Source organism: Herpailurus yagouaroundi, unplaced genomic scaffold (assembly GCF_014898765.1).
Source record: "Herpailurus yagouaroundi ecotype Mexico unplaced genomic scaffold, PumYag 142, whole genome shotgun sequence".
In the NCBI taxonomy this organism is placed as follows: domain Eukaryota; kingdom Metazoa; phylum Chordata; class Mammalia; order Carnivora; family Felidae; genus Herpailurus; species Herpailurus yagouaroundi.
Window position 1 is genome coordinate 923,417 of NW_024412397.1, and position 12,366 is coordinate 935,782.

The 12,366-nt window shown below is 45.1% G+C and overlaps 1 protein-coding gene across 8 annotated transcripts in view; it reads right to left on the reverse strand.

The window, feature by feature from the left end:
* ATP9B (ATPase phospholipid transporting 9B (putative)) overlaps positions 1-12,366 on the reverse strand; it is a 259,429-nt gene that overhangs the window by 133,734 nt on the left and 113,329 nt on the right. For 7 of the 8 annotated variants that reach the window (XM_040478534.1, XM_040478532.1, XM_040478536.1 and 4 more), the window contains one exon: positions 9,782-9,862. The exons of the other annotated variant lie outside the window; for it this stretch is intronic. In XM_040478534.1, coding sequence (XP_040334468.1) covers positions 9,782-9,862 — 81 coding nt within the window. The remainder of the gene's footprint in view (positions 1-9,781; positions 9,863-12,366) is intronic. 8 annotated transcript variants of the gene reach the window in all.

A 12,366-nucleotide genomic window follows, 5' to 3' on the forward strand; every position in this document is an offset into this window, starting at 1 on the left:
TCGTGGCCCCAGTACCCACTCACAATTATGGCCCCGGTATCCCACTCACAATTATGGCTGGAACCACCAGCCACAGGTAAGTAAATAGAAAACTCAGCACAATAAAACAACTAGATCTAACAGACATACAGAACACTCCACCCAGAATAGCAAACACATTCTTCTCAAGTGAACACGGGACGTTTCCCAGGACAGACCTTATGTTACAAATGAAGTCTCAACAGATCATCATACGAAGTATCTACTCCAACCACGATGAGATAAAGTTAGAAATCAGTAACAGAAAATTCACAAAATTGTGGAAATTAAACACTTTTAAACAACGAATGAATTAAGAAGAAATCACAAAGGAAATTAAGAGATGCTTAGACACAAATGGTACTGAAAGTACAACTTGCAAAAACTTACGAAGTGCAACGTAAGTGGTGCTGAGGGGGAAACTGACTGCGAGAAGCGCTTATATTAAAAAAGAGGAAGCTCTCAAATCGATGACCTAACCTTACAATTATGGGACTAGAAAAAGAATAAGCTAATCCCAAAGCTAGCTGAAGGAAGGAAAAAATAAAGATGAGAACAGAGACAAATGAAATAAATAACAGAAAAACAATTTAAAAAACGAATGAAAGCTGGGGCGCCTGAGTGGCTCAGTCAGTTAAGTGTCTGACTTTGGCTCAGGTCATGATCTCTTGGTTCATGAGTTCAAGCCCCACGTCGGGTTTTGTGCTAATAGCTCGGAGCCTGGAACCTGCTTTGGATTCTGTGTCTCCCTCTCTATCTGCCCCTCGTCTGCGCTCTCTCTCAAAAATAAACATTAAAAAAATTTGTTTTAAATAAAAAATTCAAAAAAAATGAATGAAACCACAAGTTGGTTCTTTGAAAACATCAACAAAATTGGCAAACCCTTAGCTAGGTGGACTAGAAAAAAAGAAGACTACTCAAATTACTGAAATCAGAAACCAAGGTGGGGACACCGCTACAATTCTACATTAATAAAATGATTATAAGAGAATACATTAACACCTGTGTGCCAAGAAATTTGATGAAATGTGTGAATTTCTAGAAACACAAAACCTCCCAACACTAATCATGACTAGAAAATGAGAAGAGACCTACATCTAGTTAAAAGACTGAATCAATAATAAAAAATCTGATACAGAAACACCCTGGATCCAATGACTTCACTGGTGAAATATACCAAGAATTTAAAGAAAAACTAATTTCCATCCTTCTCCAACTATTCCAAAACATTAATGAGGAGGGACATCTCCTAACTCACTCTATAAACCCAGTGCAACCTTGGTACCAAAGCCAGACAGAGACATGACAAGAATAATAAACTAGAGATCAATATCCTTTATGGTCACTAATGCAAGAATCTTGTAATACTAGCAAATAGAATTTAGCAAAATATTAAAAGGATTGTACAGTATGACCAAGCACAATGCAAGGTTGGTTCAAAATATAAGCCAATCAATGTCATACCTTACATTAACAGAATGAAGGAAAAAAATCCCCATGAACATCCCAACTGATGAAGAAAAAGCACCTATTCAATACCCTTTTATGATTAAAAAAAAAAATGAATTCAACAAACTAGGAAGAGAAGGGAACTACCTCAACATAAATAAAAGCCATATTAAGGGCATTTGTTGGGATGAGCATAGGTGTTACATGTAGGTGCTGAATCACTGGGTCCCACTCCTGAAACCAATACTACACCGTATGTTAATTAATTATACTTGAATTTATATAAACAAATTTAAAAAGTAAAAATAAAAGCCATACATGAAAAGGCCACAGAGACTATCACCCCAGGTGGTAAAAGACTGAAACCTTTTCATCCGGATGCCTACCTTCACTGTATCTATTCACTTTGGAACACAGTACTCGAAGTTCAAGCTACAGCAATTATGCAAGAAAAAGAAATAAAAGCCATATGGGTAATAATATGTAAAATTACTTGTCTACAGATGATATGACCTTAAAAGTAGAAAGCACTAAAGATTCCACAAGAAAACTCTTTGACTGAACAAACGAATTCACCAAAGTAGCAGGATACACAGGCAACACACAAAAATGACTTGCATTTATATACACTCACAGTGAACAATCTGTAAAGTAAATTATAAAAACGATTCCTCCTAGCAGCAAAAATAATAAAATATTTAGAAATTAACTCGAGGGGCGCCTGGGTGGCTCAGTCGGTTGAGCGTCCGACTTCGGCTCAGGTCATGATCTCACGGTCCGTGGGTTCGAGCCCCACGTCGGGCTCTGTGCTGACGGCTCAGAGCCTGGAGCCTGCTTCGGATTCTGTGTCTCCCTCTCTCTCTGACCCTCCCCCGTTCATGCTCTGTCTCTCTCTGTCTCGAAAATAAATAAAACATTAAAAAAAAAAAAGAAATTAACTCGAAAGACCTATAAAATAAAAATTACAAAACGGCTGAAACAATGTAAACAAGACATAAATAAATGGAAACACATCCCATGTCCATGGATTGGAAGACTTAATATTGTGAAAATGTCAATACTACCCAAAGTGATCTATAAATTCAATGCAATCCCTCATCAAAATCCCAATGACATTTTTTTTTGCAGAAATAGAAAAAACCCTCCTAAAATTCATATGGAACCCCAAAGGACCCCAATATCCAAAAACAATCTTGGAGGAAAAAAAAAAGAACAAAACTGGAGGAATCACACTTCCTGATTTTGAAACTTACTCCAAAGCTACAGTAATCATAACGCTGTGGTGCTGCCATAAAGACAAACACGAAGACCAATGGAATACAATGAACCCTTGCACATACGGATAAATAATTCTTGGTGAGGGTACCAAAACCTTACACTGGGGAAAGAGTCTTCCAACAAATGATGCTGGGAAAACTGGATATCCACTTGCCAAACAGTAGAGCCACCCTTCCCCAATACCACATTATAAAAATAACAACACAAATCAAAGACCTGAACGTAAACTTACAACAACAAAAGTCTTAGAAGAAAACATAGGACAAAAGCGTCCGACTCTCGATCGATGAGGACATGATGCTGAGTGAAATAAGCCCGTCACGATAAGACAAATACTGTGGGATTCTAGTTACACAAGGCATTTAGCCAAAACCATCTCAGAGACAGAAAAGAGAATGGTGGTCGCCAAGGGCTGCGGGGAGAGGGAACTGGGAGTTAGTGTTCAGTGGGGACAGACTTTCAGTTTTACGAGATGAAAACAACACGGAGGTGGATGGTGGTGAAGGCTGCACGACACTATGAACCTACCTAACATCACTGCATTGTACACTTAGAAACGCTTAAGATGGGGGGACGCTTGGGGCGCCTGGGTGGCGCAGTCGGTTGAGCGTCCGACTTCAGCCAGGTCACAATCTCGCGGTCCGTGAGTTCGAGCCCCGCGTCGGGCTCTGGGCTGATGGTTCGGAGCCTGGAGCCTGTTTCCGATTCTGTGTCTCCCTCTCTCTCTGCCCCTCCCCCGTTCATGCTCTGTCTCTCTCTGTCCCAAAAATAAATAAACATTGAAAAAAAATTTTTTTTTAAATAAAAATAAAAAAAAGATGGGGGGACACCTGGGTGGCTCAGTAGGTTAAGCGTCCAACTCTTGATTCGGGTGCAGGTCGTGATCTCGTGGTTTGTGAGTTCCAGCCCCGCACCGGGCTCTGCACTGACAGCGCGGAGCCTGCTTGGGATTCTCCCTCCCTCTGCCCCTCCCCCACTCGTGTGCTCTCTTGAGTGTGCGCTCTCTCTCTCAAAACAATTTTAAGAGTGCGTCAGATGGTAAACTTTATGTTATGTGTATCTTACCTTAAGATAATGAAAAAAAATCACAGAAAGTAATGGAAATTTAAAAACGAAATTACAAGTGGAAAGAACTACTTTAATGAATTCATTTTTCAGATATTTAACTTCAATATAAAGTAATATAAAATTTTCACTAAACTACTATATGTTCTCATTTCTCCAGAGAGCAAACTAAAATTATATCTTATAATACGCAACTTAATAACACCACAGCACTCCTGGAAAAGTGTAAAATATTATCACAGATGTATTATAAATCAACACATCGACATTTATTTAGTAGGTGTGGCCAAATAAACTCTCCTTGCCTGCCGCTAAGGACACGGGTTATGCTTTTCAAATGTATGTCTACTCAGGGGAGAAAAAGTGTATCTGGTTTATTTTATTTTTTTATTTTTTTTAATTTTTTTTTAATTAAAAATTTTTTTTCAACGTTTATTTATTTTTGGGACAGAGAGAGACAGAGCATGAACGGGGGAGGGGCAGAGAGAGAGGGAGACACAGAATCGGAAGCAGGCTCCAGGCTCTGAGCCATCAGCCCAGAGCCTGCAGAGCCTGACGCAGGGCTCGAACTCACAGACCGCGAGATCGTGACCTGAGCTGAAGTCGGACGCTTAACCGACTGCGCCACCCAGGCGCCCCATCTGTGGTTTATTTTAAAACTAAAACATGTATGTGTCTCTCTGTAAAGGCAACAGTTGTGTTTAATTTCTCGTTAATATTATTATCACACCAGAGACTTTCCATCGAACCAAATCTCAAGTTGAAGCTGCACGTTAGCAATGACCACGCATGGCTGTCAAGCACAGCCACGCGCCACAGTCACGGCAGCAGTAATGCACGCTCCAGTGATCTTTATATTTTCGCGTTTATGTTCAAAACCTAAAATAACTGTCTAAAATCTGGGATCTTTTCCCCTTAATCTGAAGTCCCTGTCTATAAAGTATTCTTGTAACTTTGGCTATGGAACATTCCAGAATAGGGAGTTACAGAAGTCCACAGCCCTGCACCCAGAAGTTACACGGGGAAGATGTCCAGTGTGGTGGCCAACTGCCTGTATGTCTCCAAGAAGTGACAGGTCCTCCGCCATCCTGAGCGCTGTGTGTCTCCCTTACATAATGCCACTCTCTGTAGAAGTGCTTTCTATTAAAAATTGATAATCTGCTGTAGGGATATACCTTAAGATCACAAAGAAATCAAAATTATTTGGGAAGGAGGAAAGAAATTGAAATCTTCAAAGGGGCGCCTGAGTGGCTCAGTCGGTTAAGCATCCGACTTCGACTCAGGTCATGATCTCGTGGTCTGTGAGTTCGAGCCCCGTGTCAGGCTCTGTGCTGACCACTCAGAGCCTGGAGCCTGTTTCGGATTCTGTGCCTCCCTCTCTCTCTCTGACCCTCCCCCGTTCATGCTCTCTCTCTGTCTCAAAAATAAATAAATGTTAAAAAAAATCAAAATTATTTGGGAAGGAGGAAAGAAATTAAAATTTTCAAAGGGGCGCCTGGGTGGCTCAGTCGGTTAAGTGTCCGACTTCAACTCAGGTCATGATCTCGCAGTTGGTGAGTTCGAGCCTCAGGTCGGTCTCTGTGCTAACAGCTCAGAGCCTGGAGCCTTTTTCGGATTCCTAGTGTCCCTCTCTCTCTGCCCCTCCCCCACTCACACTCCGTCTCTCTCTCTCTCTCTCTCTCTCTCTCAAAAAATAAACAAACAAAATCAATGTAAGAAACAGAGGTTTATGCTACTGGTGTTTTCCTTCTATTCACTGATCAAACCATTTTGAAGTGACATAAATTCTGGCCATTTTGCTAATTACATGGAATATACTTTCTAGATATTTGGTTCTCTAATATAACTGATTCTATGATTTATTCGTGAGGCACAAAATCTAAACCAACCTAACAGTTTCCAGAATATGTCCCCTAGTACTGCAAATATTTGTCAGGTGACATGCCGGGACTTAAGTTTAGTCCAGGGACGGGGCTCCACCCACAGGTGCCTCGCAGGCACGCGACAGCAACAGGTGTCAGCAGCCGGTCGGCCTCCTCGATCCGAGCACTATGTTCCGTGTCTCCCCTCACTGCTTTACGTCACCGTAAGAAGAAAGCTACCCCCGGACACAGAAGTTTTCTCAGCCTCCAGACCCGGGTGCCGTGCAGGGTTCAGAACACAGGTGGCTGCCGTTTCCTAACAACCCACTCGTTTCAAGAGCCGAGGTGGGTGGGCATTTACTGCTGCCTCAGTTACACCCCGTGTGAAGAGGAGAGTTCATTCGATTCGACTCGTTCAAACACGTGGGGTGTCTAACTAAGCAGAGCCCACGCTCGGGTGAGACGCCGCAGCCTGGGGTTCTTACGACCCATCAGCATATTCCAGCCCTGTGCCTCGGGTACCCCAATGCCACTGCTTGTTTCTTCCACAGGAAAATGCCAGGCTGCCACGTGGGCCCGTTTTTATAAGCAGAGTAGCCGTTCAAAGTAGAGATGAGAAGTGCCTGAGAAATGAACAGCCCAAGAAAACGGAGTTTTCCCTTTGACCTTCCTGATTTTACGGAAAGAGCATCAACTTTCAAGAGAAGTAGGTGGCGACTATGCATCAACTGTTTCGTACTTGAACTTGTAACTCAACTGGAAGGACTGACTTCCGACTCATTCAAAGATGGTCTCAGAATCCGACTCTGACAGGCACCGTCAGACGGAAAACTGTTAGTCTCATTCCTGCTTCCCAAATATGGTCCACGTAGCACATCCTTTAACGATCTGTTCATCTAGGCATTTCAGCCACAACCGAGCAAACTGAGCATATAACCTGGATAAATCCTGCCAAGTGCCGCCTCACACACTTATCATTTAAGGTGTGAAACGGACACTTTTTAATATGAACTCTGACTCACTTCCACTGCCTCATGGCAACTGCTCTGCTTATCTAGGCAACCACGGTGGTGACCCTGACCTTCCGAGCACGGAGCAGGCGTCCCCGTGGGTCCAGTAAGTGAGTTAAGTCAGACAGCAAAGGAACGCGGAGCCCCTCCCCAGGCGCGCCCGTGAGGACCCTTGGCCGTCCGGCCTCTGCTGCGCGGCTCCGCTCCTCCTCCTCCAGGCCGCCCGCCTGCAGCTGCCAGTCCGCCCGCGACCGCGCAAGGACCGCAGTGTGACCGCAGCGGTCTGCCACCCTTCCGGCTCCCTGACGACGACGGAGGTAGGTTTAAACACGCGTGCCGCTGCCGGTCGCCTGGTACGGTGTCCCCCGCTGCGTCAGACCCGAGAGGAGTAAGGGCATTAAAAACTCTGCACGAACCACAGGCCATCTACCTAAACTGCAGAGAAAGGTTCTGCGCCATTCCGTTTCGGAAGTTTAAGCCGGCTCTCCCTCCACGTTCCCACGACTATCTAATCATGTGAACGCACCAGTCTCTTTCTCTCACAATTGTGCGTGAACAGCACGGTATCTATGCAGTTTCAATTCTGGGTAACGTTGAAGGACTTTAAACTTTTTCTACTATCAAGAGAACTACTGTAAGACATAGCTCTTTACCAATCTCACACGGGACAGAATAAACACGGGGAGGATGGGAAAGAAACCATCTCCGGGGAACTTTCTCCCCGGGTTTCCGCCTCCTTAAGGTTACAGTTTGCCAAGATGAAATTTGCTTTGGGGAGGGAGAAACCAAAAGGATACCATTTGAGGCTGTTTTTTCCGCATTTAGCAAACAATAGGAATTTGCTTTTTAGAAGGGGAGTATTTTGACTGGAAGAGACCTGAACAAGGACGTGTGCTCTGGTTCTAAGAAATTACAGCAGAAAACGTACTTATAAGGAAGCTTGAATGGTGTTAATGGCCCGCAAACATTGCTACTATTTCAAAACTGGCTACTTTTAAACTCTAAACTTCAGAGAGAATTGCTTGGTCCTGAACAATAAGCAAATCGGTTGTGCCACTAATAATGACACGGATCATTTCTGTAACTCAGAATGTCACACAGTGAGCAGCTGAGGCCATCCTGACATTACTCACAATGCGACGACCAGACTCCGCGTAGGCAGCAAAGCACGTAATACATGCACTGCCACAGGGCACGTGAATTAATTCGCCCTGATTCTTATTTAATTACTTAGGCTGATACAAAGCGTGTATTCTTTCCTCTGTGTATCACGCTCTGAAAAAGAAATCTAAGCAGGTATCGCTTCTTCAAACGTTGGCTTTATACTTCAGGAATTAAACTGATGAATTCCATTTTCTGGTGGCGAAACCAGTTACTCAACACGGTTTCCTTCTTTCCTCCTTTTGGAAAGACGCACACAAGAATGACAATTTTTCTCCTTAAGCAACCCAGAACGTGACGACGTATCTGAACGGCGTGAAACAAAATCTTGTTGGAAACACCCAAAGGAGACAGCGGAAGGCGGGTGGTTGAACCACGCGTATCAAGACCGTGCCAGAATTCACACCAAGTACACGTAACTTGGGTGGACCGTGGCCTTGATGAAGTCAAAAGCCCGAGACCAACCCCCCGTGTGGCGCCCTGGCTCTGGGGCAGACCCTGCCATCTGGACACCTCTCCTTACAGAAAAGTGCAGCTTGCAGTCTTTTCCTTCTCCCAAGCGCGCGGCCTGTTAGGTCCGGGGAGGCCGGGGGGACATAAATGCACGTGACTGCCTGGGATCTTTTACAAACACCGACGTCATCCTCTCTAAGCTGGAAATCCTGAAACGGCCTCTTCCCTCTTTCGACCAGACCTTTGGGATGGAACCTGGCCGCCCTTCCGCATCCTTCTTTCCGCCACCCCGCACGCTCACTCGCGCGCGCACACACGCTCAGTCCCACACTCCGCCACGCACCGCGTGAACTGCGCTTTGCAGCCTGGTTGTGTTCGGCCACACTCTCGCACACTCGCACGGAACTCGGTGTGATTCCTTAGCAAGCGGTAAGCAAGACAAAGCTGGGAACCAGGAAAGAAGACAGCAGATCATTTTCCAAAATATTAACAGTGGCTACGCTAATAACTCTTAACTTATTGTGCTAATGAAGCCCTTTCATCAGGCTTTTTCTCACATGTGCCAACTCGTCTTTAACTAGAAGTGCTTTTTTCCATAAATATTTTTGCAAAAACACAGAAAGATCTTGGTTTTCTCCAGATCTCATTATACACCTCCTCATGTGTCTCCACCAACATTTCGAACGTGCTTTTCTCACTGAAGCACATGTAATAACAAAGTTACAGAACAATGACCATCTTCCCCACAGGCACGCCTGTTTGCATTCCCACAATCTGCCCATCGTCTGACACGCAGTAAGTGCTTTCTCAACAAGGACACCTGCTCACCTGGTGTGTGACCAAGAATGAAACGACGCTGACTGCACCAACAGAAATCTTTGTACAACAACTGCACCAATTAAAAGTAAACTCCAGTCACGTACTAAAACCCCTTAATTTTTATAAGGCATTTATAGTATCAGCGTAAGCTGCTAAATCCAAAGTTACTGAGTCGTCCAAATCCTATCAAATAGGGGATAGGACTCTCTGGGGAGAAGGGACTTCAAGATAGAGTAAAACACCTCAACACTGAAAAGGGAGTTCAATGAAACGCACGCGTCTATGTGAGCAAATGCACACGCACACGCCCATCCACGCACCCACTTACTAAAATCAGGCGACGATGTGGCTATTCTAGTGTATTAACTATAACACAGAGTCAAAGCTGAAATAGCAATTTCAGACTTCATCTTACTGACTCCTAGTATTTTCAGGGTGAAGACCTCTTCCAGAGTAAATATGCTAAACAGAAACACGGTCGTGAGCGCATCCCACACGGAGACTGGATACATGGAGATTTGAGAACTGGAAACATTCTCTAGGCTTTCCCGCTTCAGTTCAAAACTTCTGTGTTAATTCTCTAAGTACTCTTTCAAATGTAAGGTTTGCTATTTTTAACTTGTATGCACGATGAAAAATTTGTATTTAACAAAAGACTTAACTTACCCTGGTAAAGGTGCCTTCAAAACTGTGAATATCCAGTTGTGGCTTCTGAGCATAAACATAAGCACTGATTGAAAAAAGGTCCTGGAATACAGAATATCCGAATTAATTACACTATAATTAAGTTACATGGAAAATTTTCAATCACCAACTAACGTTTGTCATGTATTGCTATCAAAAGCGGTGGCCGATTTCCTGTATTTCGTGCGCCAACTCTACGGGTCAGGATGGAAGGGCAGCTAAGAGAAATCATTCATGAGCTCAACAGAGGTGTGGCCACTTCTCTTGATTCTAACACACCGCTGCTGCTTAATGACAGGTGTGTGTCAAAAGCACGTGGGCGATACTTACACGACACCTAGTGCCTGCGGCTGCCCCACGGGCCCAAGTTTAAAGGCGAAGGTATACTTCCCATCTGTACGCTTTGAAGTTTTGTCAGACCGTGTGTGAGTATTTAGGAGTTAGCGGGTACCAAAGAATTTAGTGAGATTTAAGTAAAGCTCACAATTCCGCAGAAGTTTTAGAAAACAACCTAGCAAATCCTAGATTTGTTTACATGCTTTTCTTTAGCAGCTACTGCATTTGCTATACACAACTGCTTTCCTTACAGCCACGAGCGTGTTGCATTTCTCCCATGGGCCTGAGCCACATCCCCATGATCTGTATTTGTAAGACTGTACGGGAAGGCTTCAGCTATCCACACATCATAGCGACTTTCCCAGAACTGGGGTTGAAGTAGGAAAGAAATGGTTTAGGATATTCCATTCACTGGCAACACGGAAGTTTAAATAGCTAAGTCTCCAGAGACAACATCTTAAGCACCTCATTTTAAGACAATTATAAAGGTATGTCTGCTGACTTAGAAAGTTTAGTTTTTAAAACTCTCTCTATATATAATTTTATTAATGTTATAATAAGTGAAATGCGTTGAAAACAAATTTCAAGTTTTTAATGGTGCATGATAGTTTTTACTGGGAGATCACAGAGAGTTTACAACACTGGAAAGTTCCTCGTCTGTTTGGACTTTGGCAAAACCAAAACCCACACGGGACTCTGACTGCACTGGGCACTAGACGGCCCAGGGGAGAGGGACCTCGTTTTTGTTCTGTGTGGTGACTCCACACGCCCTAAAGTGCCCACATATAACCGACACATAAGACAAAACCCCAAAGCGCACATCTTAAGTTTGTTACCATCTAAATGTGCTAGTCTATTTTTCACACCGAATCACATGATCACAAATAATATTGTACGTGGGTGAGTTATACCCACAAATGTAGATTATGTACAGCCGAGTTCTTCAGAGTAAACTAATAAAGGTCTTTTAGTTCTTGATATTTCACTTGTGTTTAAAAATATAATCTTAATTGGCTATCAAAAAGCTGGACAAGTACAACACTACACAGAAACTTAAGAAATCTGTCCTTACGACGGGCCTGAAATGTCAAGGACACAGCAACGAGGAGGCCCAGAACCCCAGCCCGCTGTGCCCCACACTCCTTGGCAGTGCCCTCACCTCTGCGTCCCCCCAGACCTAGTCTCCCTGCCGCCCTCTGAAGGCAGGCTGGCTTCCCTTTCGGTTCCGTGAGCGATCTCCTCAGCAGCAGTGGACGGCACAGGCGCCTGAGGATAACTGAACACCCTCAACCACAGTCGAACGCGCTTCTGAGTTTAAGGTGAATTCTGTAGTGGAAACGCGGGTTTGATACAACAACCCAGTGAATACGGAAACAATTCGTGGAAAAAGAGAAAACTAGCCACTCACACAGGAACACGTCAGGCTCAAGCTCACTGCACAGGAAGGTAAAAGCTGTGGACGGTGGACCTTTGACCAGGGTGGGCTTCCCGATGGGACCCCACGGAGGGAGGCCGGAGGGACCCCTGCTGCGCACCTCCACCTTGCCCTCAAACTGTCCTCGGAGCAGGGCCGATGCCGGGTCTGCAGCACAGCTCTCACGGCCCGGCCGGGAAGTTGCATCATTAGAAGCCTGGACTCACAGACCCCACGTGCCTGCACCGGACTCCGAGCTGGATGTGACGCTGTCCGCCAGGGCTGTTCCGACCATGGCACGAGCAGTGCCTCGCCGAATGCAGGCAGAGGCTCGCAAACACAGCCTGGAGCTGCAGCCGGTGCAAGAATTCAGACCCTTGGGAGGGATGTTAGCCACAGAAACCACCTGGGCGTGGGCTGGGCCGGGGTCGCCTGAGCTGCCCACGATCAAGGGCCGGTGCTCTGATGGGCCACGTGAAATCAAGATGCTTCTGGTACCAACATGTGACCCCTGCCCAAAGCTCCAAGAGGACGGCCCACCCCTCCTGGTGACCCCTCCACGGCCCCATCTGTCTCGGGAACATCTCACCGCTGCTGACTTGTGGTTGGCGTTCCAGATCAGCCATGGTCTGCAACAGAGGACCATGAGCCTGACCCCACTTCCCTCACCCCCCTGCATGTGTACATTAGAGTAAGGCGGTCTGATTACTAAGTGTCACTGTCCCAGAAAGGGAATGGTCTCTTCTGGGCCACTCCCCAGTAAAAGATGGGGACAGAAGGGGGAGCGGGGGGCATGTAAAGGCACTGTGAAAATGCT